Source organism: Stegostoma tigrinum, chromosome 14 (genome assembly GCF_030684315.1).
Source record: "Stegostoma tigrinum isolate sSteTig4 chromosome 14, sSteTig4.hap1, whole genome shotgun sequence".
NCBI classification, from domain to species: Eukaryota; Metazoa; Chordata; class Chondrichthyes; order Orectolobiformes; family Stegostomatidae; genus Stegostoma; species Stegostoma tigrinum.
The window spans coordinates 57,090,439-57,109,247 of NC_081367.1; the positions used below are offsets into that span (position 1 = coordinate 57,090,439).

At 41.2% G+C, this 18,809-nt stretch overlaps 1 protein-coding gene across 10 annotated transcripts in view; it reads right to left on the minus strand.

Moving 5' to 3' along the window:
- The window catches only part of LOC125457484 (TRAF2 and NCK-interacting protein kinase), a 228,425-nt gene that overhangs the window by 20,760 nt on the left and 188,856 nt on the right, over positions 1–18,809 (minus strand). For 7 of the 10 annotated variants that reach the window (XM_059651181.1, XM_059651180.1, XM_059651177.1 and 4 more), the window contains 3 exons: positions 17,642–17,665; positions 5,031–5,233; positions 3,139–3,268 (listed from right to left, as the gene is read on the minus strand). In XM_059651181.1, coding sequence (XP_059507164.1) covers positions 3,139–3,268; positions 5,031–5,233; positions 17,642–17,665 — 357 coding nt within the window. The remainder of the gene's footprint in view (positions 1–3,138; positions 3,269–5,030; positions 5,234–17,641; positions 17,666–18,809) is intronic. The other 3 variants (XM_059651186.1, XM_059651182.1, XM_059651178.1) reach the window with 1 other exon arrangement.

Sequence of the window (18,809 nt, forward strand, 5' to 3'; positions counted from 1 at the left end):
AGGTAACATCATCAGTGAGCCTCCGATGAAGCGCTGGTGTTATGTCCCGCTTTCTATTTATCTGTTTAGGTTTCCTTGGGTTGGTGATGTCATTAATGACATCACCAACCCAAGGAAACCTAAACAGATAAATAGAAAGCGGGACATAACACCAGCGCTTCATCGGAGGCTCACTGATGATGTTACCTAGAATGGTGACGAAACGTCTGAAAACTAACCTTCCAGCTCAGCGAGCAAACTCACATCCAGAACCAACATTGTTTCTTTAGTTGTCCCTGTGTTTTTTTTTTCATTTATCTTCCAATTCCTGGAGAACTGTCCCAAGACAACACAGAGATCAATTTTGTACATGGCTTTTATTTGCAAACAGAGTTGAATGGATCAGGTGATGTAACTCCAAAGCCAACTGGATAGCTGAGAACATCGGTCTACTTCCTGCAAAGAAGTGTCAACTCCAAAGTGACTTGGCAGATGCCAAAAAGTAAATAATTAAATGGCTTGATAGCATCACTAATGTTGGATTATTTCAGTTTAGCAATTGGAAGTAAGGACAGGAGTTTAAAGAAACCAAAAGTGGGAATGGTCCATATTTTGGGCAGATCTTCTTTTCCCAGAAGGTAGTGATGCCTCAGGAAAGTGCTAGCAGATGATGTGTTGGGTGCTGACTCTCTCCAGGAGGGGTCCAGAACAGCTCCTGACCTGGATAGAGATCACATGATTAAAAATGCAAGTTGTCTTTAGAGAAAACATGGTATCTTCTTGATTACCTCAGCAGGTTTCGATCACTTGCCGAGGTGAGGCGAGGGGATTGGGAATATGGTGGTGGTGAGAGGACAAACCTCTGCAACACTTTTCCATCATTGGTTGCACATTTATCATTACTTCTGTTGTCTCTCCAAGGAGATTATGTGACTGCATAGGGAGGGATTTTGGCTTGAGTTTGGAAGTGTTTAGTTCCATTGTTCTTGTTGCCATGTTGTGATACAGTGTCAATGGACCAATGGTCTTTTCTTATCCATAAAGATTGAATGATGATAAAATAGCATCTTCTAATTGAGCCAAATTCCAGGTGCAGGCACAGCACAACTAAAGGTTAGGGGAAGGGAGAGGTCCAAGCACTGGATTTTGCCCTCTGAATCATTTGGGATCAAAGGTCACAAAGCTGACATCAGAAATAGTCACTTGGCAGCAATTTTCGACAAACAAACTGACAATTAGAGTCTGGGCTTACTATCCAATTGAGGATGATGGGTGAGCTCTGGATCTCAAGATAACCTTCAAACATGGAAGAAGCAACATTATACATTCCCAAGGAATAAAGGGAGACAGGATGTAAATGATGAGGTGCCCCCTCTGCAACTTTGTTAACTTACCCAGAAGCCAGCCTACCCAAAAAGAGAGATGTGTCCTCAGGGTGCAGATACAACCTGGAATGTGGGTTGGCCCTCAAGCCTACTTTCAAAACTGCTCACTCACACCCACACCAAACCTCCTCAATCACCTCCAAGCCAAGCATCATCCAGACTTGTTGCTCCTTCAGTGTCACTGACTCAAAATCCTTGAACTCCCTTTCTAACAGCAGCAGTTTAACAAGGCAGTTCACCACCCCTCCTTCCAGGGCAATTAGGGATGCAGAATTAATTTCAGCCTGACAGCTACTGTCCATACCAAGAATGGATAATTAAGAACCTTCCCACTTTTGAAGCTTATTGACAAATTCCAGCAGAGTCAACATACTACGTTGGTCAAGAAAGACCTACGATAAAGTTCTTTTAATGCAGAGCAGGGAAGCAGGGAAAAATGGGAGGAGCAAAATTGAAGGAGAAATTGATTAAAGTCACGTTGCCCAATGATGGACATGTTACCTGACAGTTTTAGTGGCAGGTATCAAGGCTAGGCTTTTCTATGGGTATGATGATCAATTAAGATGAAGAATGTTGGACAGTTTTACACCATGAATCTAGTTATGTTTACATGCCTTGTTTCTTTGCCATACCCCGACTTTTTACTACCAGCCATTAAGGCACAACATTGGGCAGTTTGAGAGAGTCCAGATCTATGGAATGGAGCCAGCATTGGATTGGAGAGGCATACACTTAGCCTTTCACCCTCAACATCTGAAAGGAAAAGAGCTTTCTTCCATCATGAATCTGAAGACTTGATTGAGGAGTTCAAAATTACAAATGGTTTGACAGAATAAATGGAGAGAAACTACCCAGTGGCAGTAGAGTCAGTCACCTGAAGACACAGATTATAAACTAAGTAGCAAGCAAACCTGAAGGCAGGTGAGGAGAATAGTTTTACATAACTTGGCAAGTTGTTATCTGAAATGCGCTGCTAGATAGGTCTAGATGGAAGCAAAATCTATAGGAATTTTCATAAGAGCTTTGGACAAATACAATGCAAGTTTTGCAGGGCTGTAGGGAAAGGAAAGAGGAGCGGGATTAACTTGACAGTTGCATAAGATAGCTGGCACAGGCACGAATAGCTTCTTTCCTTCATTGTGTACCTTATGAATCCTTGGTTAGTACTCTACATTCCTGAGCTAATGAAAGGTTGCAACTTACATTATTACATTTCAAACCCAAAATAACATCAGAGAAGTTCGCAGTGAAGACACCCTATAACAGTTAGTAGGTTCAAAGCAGTGAATAAATTGAATCACCCTGGGAGTTCCACCTCTGCTCCACCATAATCTGGCCAGTAAGATCATCTTTTGCCTGTTGCAAAAAATGTTAGAGCCTCCTGTCCAAATGGCTTTTTCCTGGATAGAATGACAACAGTGCTGCTGCCAGCTGCCATTGAGAATGGATATGTGCAATGTATTGCAACAGCTTTTCCCTTTGTCTTTTCTTCTCATCTCTTCCATTATTTATATTTTTACTTACTCCACCTGTTTCTTTCTTATGTTCAATGTCCTTCTATTCATCCCCTTCCCATTGATCCTCAGTCCTCTCAGCGACGCCATAACCTGCAGATGATCTTCGCTATCGACAACATTTCCGTGCGCAACTTGCTCAGTTTAATTTCTCTTTAAATTATTCAGATGAATACATGAAAGCTGGGTCTGTTCCTTCTGAAGGTGGAACGACAAAGTCAGATGTTTTAGTTATCTTTTTGCATGACCCCTGCACGTACCTCTCGGATAATCAGGGTTCCGTCTCCTGAAGCATTGTTGTAAAGATCGGATGGCAAAGCTCCCTCTTGCATGCCCACCAGGCCGTAGCTCTCATTGTACTGCTCACTGTTAGCTGGTGTAGAGGATGGCCTGCAAGACAAGGGCCCAGACTCAGAAGTGTGCAGTTTATTTGCAAAATATTCAGGAGCAGTGGAACTCAAATTCCATCGGTGATAGAAAAAAAGAGGGAATGAGAAAGGAAAGAAGACAGAAAGGGAGGCAGCGCGACATAGGAAGGGAGAGAAAAAAGGGAGTAAGAAATGAAAAGGGCAGATGGGATAGAGAAAGAATAAAAATCAAAAGACAAGAGAAAGGCTTGAATTTCAACAGCACCTTTCCAAATGTTTCCAAGCAGTTTACAGTGGCTCGGATACTTCTGAGGTATTGTTGGAACCATAATAATCAATGTGTGCACAGCAAGATTCTATAAACAGCTTTGTTAAACATGTCTAGATTTTTGTGATATGTATGGGAGATAAATACTGAGCAGAACCCAGGTTTGTCTCTCTAACAGTGCCAATGGGATCTTTCAAATCTACCCGCAGGGACAAACTGGGTCTTGAGACTCATAAAACACAGTTCAGCACTACGCGTGGATTTAATTCCACAGGTCTCTGCAGTGGAATTAGAATCGACCATGTTCTGACTCAGCACTAACAGCTGTCCCCGCAGAGCCACAGCTGTCTCTTGCTATTACCGACACAATTTTGAAGCTTTAATACAATTTATACAATCATGAGCTTTGCTCATAAACCACTAGCCAACACGTTAACAAACAAAAAACATGCTCACAAACATAATGTGCTGTTAACATGTTGAGTTGAACCACTGGTAGTGGCAGGCAAATTCACTGAACGGGGACCATGAGAGCTGCGGTAAGATTTTAATCAAATCACAGGAAGATTGCAATCATGCTGGAGATGGTCTGAGGAGATTTACAAGGTTGTTGACAGAAATGGAGAATTTTCGTAAGGAGGAATGTTTGAATGTTTCTTTGAAATACAAGAGGCTGAGGGGATATTTTACTGAGGTGTATAAAATTCTGGAGGGTCCAGATGCAGTGAGCAGGAAGGACTAATTTCTGAGTAGAGAAATCAATACAAGGGGAAAACATTTTACTGTAAGTTGCAGTAGGTTGGGTCAGGTTGAGGAGAATTTCTTTCACCCAGAAAGTCACAGTTTGGAAAGGTGGTAGTGATAGAAACCCACTTCACACAATTAAACAAGATCTGGATATGCCCTCAGGCTGCAGTAACCTGCTGACCCCTTAGAACAAGGGCTAGAATTAAGATTGGGAAGGACATTTCTTTTTAGCAGAGAAAAAAATAGGCCAAATGGTGTCCTTCTGTGCTACAGATTTTTGACGCTCCTATCCCAGGTTCAATCCTTCGTCTCACACATGCAATCACTTCGTAGGGATCACATGTTCCACTTTAGCCAATTATTATCTTTTTGAGGCCTTCCTTGCTGCTCCAAGCCTCAGAATTAATTGTGCTGCACTTCCCAACAACTTTTAAAAAGATCCTTGATTATCTGGTCGAGTTCCCAACCCTAATTGCTCTTGAGGAAATGGTGTTGAGTTGCCTTCATGACAGGTGAGTGACTTGCAAGGCCATTTCAGCGAAGAGTCAATCACCCTGCTGACAGCTTACATTCACATATAGGCCCAGGCTCGGTAGGGATCACAAATTCCTTTCCCTGAGGGACATTACTGAACTAGATTTTATTTTAAGGACAAAACATAATTTCATCATTACCATTGCTGAGATTAGTTTCTCATTCCATGCTTATTTACTTAAGTGAATGGCTGTATGTTCTGTGTGGAGTAACTGGTATTTAAGACTTTCCTTACATTATCCTTGGAATGTCACTGACTGGTACTGTCCCATCCTGTGCCTCATTTTCTGCATCTTCCTCCTCCTCCTCCTCCTCTTCCTCTTCCTCACTGCTTTCCGATTCTTCACTGGACGACGAATAGTCGGTGACTTTGATTGGCGGCCGCGATGACTCTTCATTGCGAAGCTCCCGCAGTTCTTTGGCCAAAGCTGTCAAGTCCTAAGAAAATAAGTAACAAAAATACAGTCGAAATAAACTTGCCAAAAGCTGAGAAATAAAGATGCAGTCAGTATTCACAAGAAACAAAATGCAGCAAAGCTTTGGCATTCAAAAATGGAGAGGTTTTTGCCACTCAAAGGCTTTTCTTCAGAACAGGCTCAAAGCAAGACATCAGGGAGTGAGCTTGAATAGGTCATTAGGACTAAGGAAATGTTCTGTGTCAAAGTTGTTAGAAAGCAGCGAGTTTCCTTCAAGACTTTCTCAAAAGTTTGTCCAATTTCCAAGACTAACTAATGTTTTAGTTAGTTTTGTTTTGGTAATATTTCCAGGGGTGCATTATGGTCTGTCAATGGTGTCCTGTTATCTTGAACAGAATGTAAATGGGAAGATACAATAACATGGGGTTACGAACGATGAAGGAAGTCAGTCAGCATTATCTTAGGGAATAAAAGGAATGTTAATGATCATGATAGCTATTTGGGCCAGCCAATTACCCACATGAGGTTTGGAAGGGACATGACAGAAGAGACAGAGGACATGAGGGCAACGCAGAGTAGGCATTGTACTTGAAATCTATATAAAATTCCAGGTCTTGCAACTTCAGTGGGGTCAAAACTTAATAAGTGGATGGCCCCTCGCACACAACCTCTTTTGGTTAACCAGTTACTCATAAGACATATTTTCCTTTCCTTTCCATGACAGCTTTGGTACTGATGGAACTCGGTACTCTCTCAATTCAAGGAAGTCCACACCAGAAACAGCAATCACAACCAAAAATAGGAAAATTGCTTCTGAATGGCTTGAAAGATGTTATGGCTGTGGTACTTGTTTGCTCTATTTCCCAAGAATCCCAGGAAACCAAGCTGCCACCAGTACAAACACCTAGATTATATTCAGAGCTGCAACCTTTTGATATAAAGTAGAAGGTGCACCAAGAATCGACATGGCCCAAACCTCTGCACCTAACACCCAGCAAACATCTCCTCCTGTTCTTTTCTAAGGTTGACTCCATGTGATGTTAAGGAGATTCTACAAAGTTATTGACCACCAGCAAGATGTGGTTCCTCAGGGGCTGACATCCACTGTCTTATTCAAGGAGTCAATTGGAACATGTGTGAGGACCAAAACAATGAGCATCAGCAAGGTATTTAACTACATTGGGCATCCTGCACCCAGCAATATGTGTACCTTTGGAGAGGAGAACAACAGGCTTACAAAGTAAGAGAATATGGCCCCATTACAGGGCAGCTAATTTGCATAATTATACTCAGTGGCACAGTGTCCATACATAGAAAAACAGTATTAGATGGGGGAAAACATAGTAAAAAGGCAAAGCTAATCACTCTTCACTTAAATGCATGTAGTATTTAAAACAAAATTAATAAATTAGTGGCAGAATTACAGGTTAATGGATGTGATCTTACAAACATTATGTAGACATGGTTACAAGGAGATCAAAGCCAGGAAGTAAATATTCAGGGCTATGTGAATTTTTGAAAAGACAGGCATGAAAGAAAGGAAGTACTGAAAGCCTGGATACAATGAAAGATATTTTCACCAGTAGGAGAGACCAGATCCAAGGGCACATCCTCAGAGTGAAGGGAACAACTCTTTAGAACTGAAATGAGGAAAAATTTCTTCAGCCAAAGGGTGGTTAATCTGTGGAGCTCATTGCCACAAAAGGTTGTAGAGGCCAAGTCATTGTGAAGGGAAGGATATATATATATATAAAAAAGCATGCAACTGTAGACCTCTTTGCTTAACATCTGTTCTTGAAAATGTTAGAATCTATCATAAAGAATATTACAATAGAGCTTTTAGAAGTAAATAATCAGGTCAAGTAGAATCAGCATTACTTCATGAAGGGGAAATCATTGCCTGACAAATTTACTTGAATTCGTTGAGGAGATAATAAGTGAGATAGATAAAGGGGAACCAGCAGATGTATTACATTTTGGATTTTCAGAAGACATTTGATAAGTTAACGCACATTAGGCTATATGATAAGATAACAGCTCATGGAGGTAAAATATCAGCATTAATGGATTGGCTAACTAACAGAAGACAGAGAGTTAGGGGCATTTTCAGGACAGCGACCTGTAACTAATGGGCTGGCTCAGGGATCAATGTTGTGATGATAATTATGTACAATAATGTCAATAACTTGGATTAGGAAAGTGAGTGTATTGTAGGAAAGTTTACAGGTAACACAAAGGTGGACAGGAAGGTAATTTCTAAGAATAACAGAAAGAGTCTACAGAAGTATACAGATAGATTAAACCAGTGGTCAAAATAACTTGGCAGACAGAATATAATGTGAGAAAATTTGAGATTATGTGGTATGGAAGAAAGAATGGAGGAGGTAAATATGACATAAATGGAGAAAGACCGCAGAAAGCTGCTGTACAATGTGATTTGCAAGTTCTTGTCTGTGCAGCACAAAAAGCTAATATAACTCTTCAAGTTAACTGCGAAGTTAAATGGAGAGTTGGCCTTTATTTCAAACATAACAAGAGTACAAAAATAGAGAGGTCTTGCTAAAACTAAACAAGACACTGGTTAGGCAACACCTGCAATACCATGAACAGTTTTGGTTCCCATATCTAATTACAGATACAGTAGCATTGGTGCAGTTTAGACAAGGTTCACAAAGCTGATCCCAGATATGGAGGGGTTGTCTTGTGAGGAATGGTTGAGTAGATTGGGCTTGTGGTCACTGGAATTTAGAACAAGACGACCTTATTAAAACATCCAAAATTCTTAGAGGGGTTGACAGGGTAGATGCAGGAAGGTTGTTTCCCTTTGTAGAATGTCTAGGGCCAGAAGGCACAATCTTGGAGTAATGCATACGCGTAAGGTCCATTTAAAACAGAGATGAGGAGGAATTTCTCCCAGAGGGTAGTGTATCACTGGAATTTTTTGCTGTTGTGTGTTATAGAGGCTAGGACATTAAGTAACTTCAAAACTAAGACGGAGGCTAAGAAATGTGCATCAAGCAACTCACCTCTTGGCTCTACAAAGCCACCATCTACAAGGCACAAGTCAGGATTGTGATAGAATATTCCTCACTTTCCTGTATCAGTGCAGCTCCAATAACACTCAAGAAACTTGACAGAATCCAGGACAAAGCAATCTGCTTGATTAGCACCATATCCATCCCTTTACTACTGACATCCAGTAGCAGCAGTGTGTACCATGTACAAGATGCACTGCAGGAATTCACCAACGCTCCTTAGACAGTTACTTCCAAATCCATGGCCACTTTCACCTTGATGGGCAAGGGAAGCAGACACATAGGAATATCACCAATTACAAATTCATCTCCAAGCCGTTCATCATCCTAACTTGGAAATATATTGCCACTCATTACTGTAGTTTGGTCAAAATCCTTGAATTCCTTTCCAAATGGCATTGTGGATCTAACATGGACTGCAGCAGTTCTATAAAGTAGGTCAACACTGCCTCCTCAAGGACAACTAGGGATGGGCAATAAATACTAGACCAGACAGTGATACCTACATCCAATGTTTGAATTATAGATGTTTCATTCTAGCTAAACAATATTGTGTAAGAAGGCAGTAGGATTCACAAAAAAGGAAAGGTACTTGAATTGTTTTTCACAATAATCCTGTCTATTCTGATTAATTTCTACTCATCCAACCAGGTTAGAGGTTGGAACGTCTCTGGGTGAGGGATAGTCAAATTGTGTTAACTCTTGAGACAAGTTTAGCAATGGGGTAATTTTTCCCGCAGCCATTTTCTGGTCCAGTACAGAGGAAAAATCTTTTCACTAAATAATAGTCAAAGCTTTCTTTGCCCTCTTAGGTCACATACACTGATTGAGTAATGAAGGCATACGTCCTCATATGCCAATGAAGATTGATTCCTTGACCAACATCACTAAAAGAGATCATTTTGTCACTTTCACATCGCTGTTTGTGATATCTTGCTGTGTGAAAATTATCTCCCACGCTACAAATACTGACAATGATTTAAGGGGTGCTTCATTGGCTGTGAGATATAGTTTAAAAGTCACTGCAGAAATATATATTTTAAAAAAAAATTAAATTTGCCAGCATTATTCAGACTTCATGTGGATACTCTGCTTATATATGTTACAATAACTGGTGAATAATTGGAATGAATTCACAACACTTCACTTAGAATGGGATCAAAAACCCACTGTGAATACTACTCAGATTGATATCATTCGCATAATTCTCATTCTCAGGCAGTAACTGCTGACCTCTTCCCTCACTGATGCTTTCAGAGTTCACTGCGGTTCAAGACGTCGCTCCTGTTTCTGGTAATGCAATAATATTCTTGCTAACATCTCTGTCCTGACTTGCTATAGTGTTCCAGTGAAGTTCAATGTAAGCTAGAGGGACAGCACTTCCTATTCCGCTACAACCTTCAGGCTCAACATTGAGTTACAAAACCTTAGTCCACAAACTCTGTATTCCACATTGATTGCCCCTTCCTCTCCCAAAGGCCCCCTGTCCTGATTGTGTCTTCAGTTTACATGGTTTGCTCTTTGTAGAATGTCTGTCTGCCATGATCACCCACCATTAACACCTACTATTTCTCTTTATTCTTTCACTATTACCATCCTTTGCATTTTGCTTTTGGGCACCGATCTCATCTGTTCCACTTGCTTCTCTTCCTGTATTTTTCTACAACATAAAATCCACCATTTTTCTAAAACCCTCATTTCCAAAAAAGAATAATGTTGGACTTAAGCCTTAATTTTGTTTCTCTCTCCACAGACGTTACCAAACCTGCTGAGTTTTTCCAGCACCTTGGTCTTTATTTCAATGTTCCCACTTCTCACACTCCACAAATTTGAACTGATTGAAATGTCTATTACTCATATCTGACCATCCATCAAGCTCTATCCAGTCAATTCATCTGTACTTGCTGATGGCTACTCGTACTTGGACCAGCAAGGCTTTCATTTTAAGATTTACATTCTTCGTTCAAATCACTTCCTGATCTTGTAATTTTCTCCCTTGACATCTTTCTTGAGTTCAACTTTTCCCTAAGATCCCTGTATTTCTCAGATTCCAGCCTTTTCAACATCCCCAGTGTTCACTGTTTGATAACCATGCCTTGCAACAGAAGCCTGGATCTTTAACTCTGTATTCCCTCCCTAAACTTCTTCATCTCTCCACCTCTATCCTGCTTGACATGTTCTCTAAAAATGACCTTTTTAACCAAGGTTTCACCCATCCTAATTTCCCCTGATGTGGTTTACTATCATATTATATTTGATAATGCCCTTGTGAAGAACGTTAGGATGTTTTGCTACCTTAAAGTTGCTAGAAAGGCAAATAATTGTTGTTCTAGGAGTCCCAGACTAACACGCATGAATTGAAATCCTGTTTTATTTTGTTGGTCTGATTTATTTCAAAGTCAGTTTGAAAGCCTTCAGCATGGTCCCAAAGAGTTTCAAACTCAAGCCACTTTGCAAAGCTTGGTACAAAGGCACAGCAAAGGTGAGTTGGTAGTCTTTCACATTAAACGTCACAAATATAACTATGTCCAGCATGCACTGCCTTAATGCCAGTGCAAAGTCAACACATCACAAGGACAACTAGCCATCCACACGACACCAAACCCGAGGTACACTGAGGTGGCCTGAAGTGCAATTGGTCAACTGAGCAGGACCATTAAGTGTGTTCAGTCTTTGAACAATTGCATGAAAAGCAGGCAGTTGTTGGGGTGGATTTCATGCAGAGTTTCAGCAATACAAAAGCACCTGAAGCATCAAAGGATAAAGCACACATAGCCTGTTAGGTCAGAGTGGGCCATTGTGCCCCACACGCAATACATGCAGATGTTCAGAAGCTAGCATTTGCAAAGCGTTAGTCTTACCATTTCTCCCTACATTAGTGACCGAGGGGTCAGCATGGGGAGAGGGTTCAGGGAGAAAGAAAAAAAATAACTACCACACAACTTGGCAAAAGAAAACCAAAAGAAACTTAGAGAGGGTTATTCTGTGAATTTCAGTTATCCTTCGATTATTCATCAATGGTCCAGGCCAGCATAGATGAATAGTGTGGAACTCAGTAGAGAATAACTAGAAAATATGTAAATGATTATAGTTTTGGCCAACAATCCGGGCCATTTCAAACATTGAGCGAAAGGATTATAGAGTATTGAAGGTGCTTAATTGTTACATTCTGCAAATCACAGCCTGAAGAGGCAACGATGACAGATTTAATAATAACTTTCAAGAAATAATCATACTATATATTTCAACAGGAAAAAAAAATGCAAGGATATGAGGAAACAAAATTGAGAGTGGAAGTAATTAGATAGGCCTTCCAAACAGCCAGCACGTGCATGATGGGGCAAATGACCTTATTCTGTGCTGTACATTCTAAAAACTAATCTTTTGATGGTAATTCTTGAGATTTTTTGTGAGATTGCTGAAAAATAAAGGTCCCAATCTGAAGATATTCGAAGGATCACAGAGTTTGATACAATGATGCTGTTGTGTTCTCTGTTCTTCACCCAGAAATCAACAGACTTTTTTCAAATTAAAAATAACTGCACTGTTTCTTCAAACTGCAAATACACAACAGGACACCTGGCTGTAATTAAAGAGTCTGCTTATGCAGAGCACAGCCCTGAAGTCAACTACCTGGTGTGCGCTCTCTCAATTGGGAGGGTCAAAGACATCTTTAATTTGACTGATAAATCCCAACCAGAATGCGAGATGATGGAACAAGTTTCCTCCATAACTCAACCTTGAGGACTGCAATGCCAAGGTTGATTTTTATGAAGCACATTTTTTTAAAATGATGTAACTATCCTTCACTTACTGTATTTTGCTGGAGAAGTCATCCTGCTGTAGTGGACATTGCTGTAGTTTTCTCTTGTGTGAATAAGTTTAGTTTCCTTTGTTGAATGATTAAGCTCAATTTGCTGTAAAACAGACTGCTGTCAATCCTGTTGGAAATTTCTCACCCACTCCAAATCATTGACCGATAGTGGTTTCAATTGACTGCCATGACTATCTCAGATGGAATTAGATTCAGGAGTTGAGTATATCTGGAAGTTTGACAGAGCAAGGACCGTGCTCATGATCAATGTAACTTGAAATTTCCATATTTGGGTACAGTCAAGCTCAGTCCTGTTTTAAGATAGCTATAACTTCAAACATTTTTTTTAAGAAAAAGCAGTACAAAGTTTCTTTATCCCATCTGACGATCTGAACCCTGCCAAAATACAGCCTCATCTTAAAACATGACTACGGGGGATCATAGAATCCGTGCAGTGTGGAAACAGGCCATTCGGCCCAACATATCCACCCTGCCCCTCCGAGGAGCATCCCACCCAGATCCATTCCCCTACCCCTGACTTCCCCATGTCTAACCCAACTAACTTAAACATTCTTGGGCAATTTAGCATGGCCAATCCACCTACCCTGCACATCTTTGGACTGTGGAAGGAAACTGGAGCGCCCGGAGGAAACCCACCGGGGAGAATGTGCAAACTCCACACAGATAGTCACCTGAGGTGGAACTGAACCTGGGCCCCTGGCACTGAGAGGCAGCAGTGCTAACCACTGAGCCATCGTGCCATCCCGAAGATAACAATGTAAAGTGCCCGGAACTACCACAAATTAAGAATTGAAATGTCAATTTCAATGAAAATGAAGCCTAGCAATTGCTGAGTGACATCGTAATCATTGTCATTGACTGCATGACAAAACGGGATAACCTGGATGGTTATATGAGATTCTGAGGGATTGGAGGAAGTTAGTGGAGAGAGTAATTGTGCTGAACGGTTTGTTTTCTGGGGCATTACATGTTATGTCATAGGGCTTGTGTTGGGAGGAATTAAGACAGTTTAGTTCCTCTCAGTTATTTTTGAGTGACCATTGCTGGAAAGTGCTAATGGGTGGTGGCAGCTTTTGGAGGGTGGATGAGAATAGGATGTGCAGTTAGTTAATTAAACAAAAGGCAGCCAACTTAGCCTACTCAGATGTGGAATGCAGCCTTTTTGTGTGAATGGCAAGGTATCAATCTCTCCAAATAGTCTGCTACCACTTGAATCTTGCATATGTCAGAGGGCTACGACATCCAAGGAACACCCTCCTAACCTCACCCCCATTTGTCCTGATCCCACTGCCAAATTGAAATTTTAAAAGTTTGATCAGTATTTTGTTGGGAGAGAACTCCAGATTTCTATTCCACTTCATATAGAATTATATTATAGAAAAAATGCTACGGTGCAGGAAGAGGTTGTTTGGTCCAGTTCATGGAGCCTGTACCAACCTTTCAAACAGCATTCCACCCAGTCCCATCCCTATCACTGCATTAATCCCCAATAATCCACCTAACCCTCACATCAGGGAAATTTAACATGGTCAATCCAGTTTACCTGCACATCTTTGGACTGTGGGAGGACATTAGGGCACCCAAAGGAAACCATCACAGACATGGGGAGAATGTACAAACTCCACACAGTCACCTGAGGCAGGAATTGAACTGGGTCCCTAGTGCTGTGAGGCAGCAGTGCTAACCACTGAGCCACCGTGCTGGCCCAAAGAAGAATCTTGTGAAGAGGTCTTTCAAACATTGCACCCACCCACCACCCACTCATTACCACCCTCCTGATTGCCCGGGTTCTAATCTGATGTTTTGCATATTTATTGCAGACTCTTCCACAAGAGAAAATAGCTCTAATCCACACAATTAAATCCTTTAATCATCTAAAACATCTTAATTCAATCATCCATAATCTTCCAAAATCAGTAGAACACAAGCTTATGCAATGACTCTCTGCAGTCTGAGTTTCTAAATCCTGATATCATCCTTGAGACAATAACTGCTAATGATGATCTCGGATAAAATGTGCCAACTTCCTTTCCAAAGTTGCATTGTAGCTGCATAGCCCAAGAACTAAATTAAACACTGCAGCTAAATGCTGCAAAAAGCATCAAAATTTGGTCTGGGTTTACACTTAAATTCCTCTTCTTAAAATTAAAACATCAACAAATTCAGAGACCATGATGGTCCCGAGGATATATCCAGCTACTAATACCAAGCAACAGGAATCAAGGCAGGGAAGAATGCCCGGGAACACCATAGGACATTGGACTCACCTTACAAGGTTCCCATCCAGCAGCCTTGATGCAGGGAACTGTCATGCTCCTCCTCTGCACCCCACCACCACCCCACCCGGCCCCCACGAACAATCAAATTAACAGTGACAGCTCCACGTCTCTTGCAAACCTTTGTTACAGATTTATAAGATTCATAAAGAACCTTTGTAAAGAAGATTGCTCTCTTGCCATAAAAGAGTGTAAGACGTAGGGGCAGCAGTAGGCCATTTGGCCCATCAAGTCTGCTCCATCTTTAAGTGAAATCATAGTTAATCTGATAATTCTCAACTCCATTTTCCTGTCTTTTTCCGCATAACACTTGATTACCTTCTTGATTAATTAAAAAAGCTATCTATCTCAGCCTTGAATACACTTAATGATCCAGCCACTAAAGACCTCAATGGTAAAGAATTCCACTAAGCTGCTTGCATCTGAGAGGAAAAGTTTCTCTATATCTCTGTTTTAAATAGATGAGGCTTTACTCTGAGTTTACACCCACTGGTCCTAGACTCTCCCACACAGAGAAACTCCCCTTCCACGTTGACTCTGTCAAGCCTGTGAAGAATGTTTTGTGTTTCAATCAGGTCTCCTCTCATTCTTCAAATCGCTAATGAGCACAGGCCCAACCCATTCAACCTCTCCTCATAAGACAACCCCTCCGCACTCAGTGTACCTTTTCTGGACTGACTCAAATGCAAGGTATCTTTCCTTAGATAAGGGGGCAAAAACTGTTCACAGTTTCAGCTGTCATCTGACTAATACCTTATATAGATTTATTAAAACCTCCCAAGCTTTTATGCTTCATCATCTTTGAAATAAAGGCCAACAGTCTATTTGCCTTCCTTATTACCTGCTAAACTTGGATCCTAGTCAAACACAAAGCAAAATATATTACACTGTTCCTAATATAACACATTCCAGTTTGTGCCGTGCACATTCTAATCTGTACACACAATTCACCAGTATCTATAAATGATCAATTCAGTCCACGTAACTCAACCCCACACCAACCAGTAAGGTGGGTACAGAACTGTCTTGGTCAGTGGGGTAAGTGTGTATTTCTGACTGAAGTTCTGCGATCAGTCGTCTTCTGCTTTCATGATGCTAATTTCACATACAGTTTAGTCAGTTCTGTTGAAATGAAAAGATTACTGCCCCAACCTGACAGCTCCTTCTCAAAACCTGACAATTGTCCTCATATTCACATGTGGAATTTTGGATTTGCCAAGCTTCCAGAGTAAGTCTAGAACCTTCAGGGTTAATCTTCAAGGTACTACTCATATAAGTGTGAGGCTTTGACAGCCTTTGGCAATCTTTATAATTTAACAGTTTTACTGAGGTTGAGGAGCAGGCATATTCAAGAGATCAATCACAGAAATCATTAAAGGCAGTGACGCAGATTCAGAGGGTGGTGCTCCAGTGATAATGTCACTGGATGAGTAATCTAGAAACCCAGGCTATTTTTCTGGGGACCTAAGGTGATGCTAGAATTTGAATTCAATTGAGAAATTTGCCTTAGAAAGCTGATTTTAGTAACGGTGATCATATAATCACTGCTGATTGTTGTTAAAAACACATCTGGTTCACTAATAGACTTTAGGGAAGGAAATTTACCATTCTTACCTGTCTGGTCTACATGTGACTCCAGACATGCAGTAATGTACAGAAGTGTTAAACAGTCTACCAGCCTCTCAATTCAAAGGCAATTTGAGATGGACAATGAATTTTGGCCTTGCCAGCCACATACACAAACTATTAAGGCATAAATTTTGAAAAATGCAATCCTGACAATTATTGACAGAGGCACAATATTGAAATGTAAGAAGATTACGTAAAACCTTTATACAGCCTGCTTAAACCACATGGAAGATTGTGAACGGTTCTGGTGTCTACATTATTAAGATGACATATAAGCATATTCAAACATACAAATTAGGAACAGCAGAGGGCCACTTAGCTCCTTGAGGCTGCTCCTAAGATGATGGTCATTCTGATATGGCGCGGCTGAAGGCACAGAAAAAGATGAACACAGATGTTAACAAAGAGGTTGGACCTAACAGGAAAGATTGAACAGACAGTGAATCATTTCTTGACAGAAAGAGGGTTGCACCAGATTGAGGTTTTAAGATACATTTTTAAAAGACTAGCTGATCTCTCTCCTGATATTTTTTAAATTAAATCACTGGATGGGGCTATCTCTGGCCAGGCCAGTTTTTACTGCCTATCCCAGAGGCAGTTAAAAGTCAACCACTTTGCTGAGGATCTGGAATAAGGAAGGCAGTTTCTTTCCCTAAAGAATATTGGTGAACCAAAGGGGTTTTTCTGACAATTCATAATGGATTTATAATCATCATTAGATCCTTAATTCCATAATGTTTTTAAAAAACTGAATTCTAATTCTACCATCTGCCATGGCAAGAATCAAAGCTGGGCCCCTTGAATATTACCTGGGTTTCTGGATTGAGTCCAAAAGTAATAACACTAAGCTATCATCTCCCCCATATCTTCCTCTTACACAAATACATCTACTCATATATATCGTGCAATATCTGGAAGGTGGATGTATTATTACTGGACATCCTGGAACTATGCTTGAGCTTTGGTAACCCTGAGCTCTGAGGCTGGAGTTTGGAGTCAATTCCAAGCAAGGGACTGATCACTGAGGGCACTGACCTTTCTCCTTTCTGAATGTGATTGGATCAGTGGAGAGGTGTCCCCACTCATGGGTGGGGAACTGATCTAGGGGACATAAATATATAAGAGTCATGAATCAGTCCAATTTGGAATTCAGGAGGAACTCTTTTACCCAGACAGAGGTGAGAATGTAGAAGTTGCAACAACAGGGATTCGTGGAGGTGAATAGTACAGATGTATTTCAGGGAATGAACGCAAGGGAAACAAAGAATAGAAAAATACAGAGATACAAGTGTCATGAAGAGGGGATGGAAGAATTACGTACAGTAAAACATTGGCATAGACTAGATGTGTTGAATGGCCAGTTTGCATGCTGTACAATTTTTCAATTCCAAACGGTGACAGCAGCCGAAGAAAAAAATTGAGATGCATTTCAATTATGTATTAATCTCATCAAACACTTCCATTTCTTAGATATAAAATGAATTGGAGCTGGCAATTTAATAAACAAGTGATATTTCCAACCTGAGCTGGCCATTCCATTCTTCACACACCTTTTTTGTTAAAAGAAAAGAAGCGATATAAAAAGATGACAATGCCACCATGGCTTGTTTTGTGGTTTGTTGATGTGTTCTTTCTGTATGAAGGATCGCACTAACCTCATCTATTGCTTTCTTATAGCTCTGGGAAGTAGGCAAAGTTAGTCCACAATCGAAGTATGAGAGAAGCCAAGAAACAGAGATATAGATAGAGAGAGAGAGAGAGAGAGGAGACAGAGAGACAGAAACAGAGAGAGAGAGGTTAAGAGATAAAAGAAAAAAAAACGAAATGTTAGTTCAAATGCCAAGGATCAGTTCAAACAAAAAGTAAATCACAACAATGCTCTGCATATCAAATAATTTCAGAAAACTGTGCAATTTCAAACAAGGTTATTGATATGACGTGGTAATGGGCAAAATTACAATGGTGCCCCAATTCATGCTGGCTGGTAGCTGCCTTCATAACCAACAAACAGGTCAATTCAATGCTGCGTACCAAGTCAATGCAGATAATGCAACAAGGCAGTGTTCATGGTTCAGGGACTCAAGAGTGGGGGCCTTCAGATGGTGGAGATTCCTGCCCCATCACACCAAAGCGGGCACCAATCGCAGCTGCTATTTAACATCTCAAAGCTGCTTGGTGGGCATGGGATTATAGGGGTAGGGCTTAGGGTGGAACCAACGCAGCTGGATGGGGTGGGGAAACCTCAGGAAGCCAAGCCTAAAATTACTTTGCGCACAGCTCCCCACACCAACCAGCAGAAGTGCCTGGACAACAAGCAGGATCATGAAAACCCCAGTGAGTTTCCACCTCACTAGAACCCATGTTTTCATATTTGAACAGCCAATCCAGCTGTAATCAGTTAAACACCATCCAGTCCCTCACACTGTACCCTACAGGGCTGCATGCTCAGAGCAGAATTTATTTCCTTCTCCATGGCACGTTTGTGGTGGGAATGCAGGGGAGGTCACCCACCCCCAATCCACCGGTGACAGCCTTCCCAGTCTATGGGCAGGGGATTTGCCATGTGGCAGTCCTATAAACCCTCTCAGTGTCACTTGTGGGAATGTCCCAGGAGGGATAGGATGGGGGGTGTGAAGCGGTAAGTGGGAGGTGTGGCTGCTGCCTCTTATTGAAAGGCAATTAGTGCTGGAATCAGGGATGTCCTACCCCCAGAATGGGAGTGTGCCTGTGAAGAGCCAATCTCTGCCCTCATGACTACCTCCCCTTCCAGTCACCTGTGTCTGGTTTTGCGGCAATCTTGGACCTTGGGTGGATGTAATACCA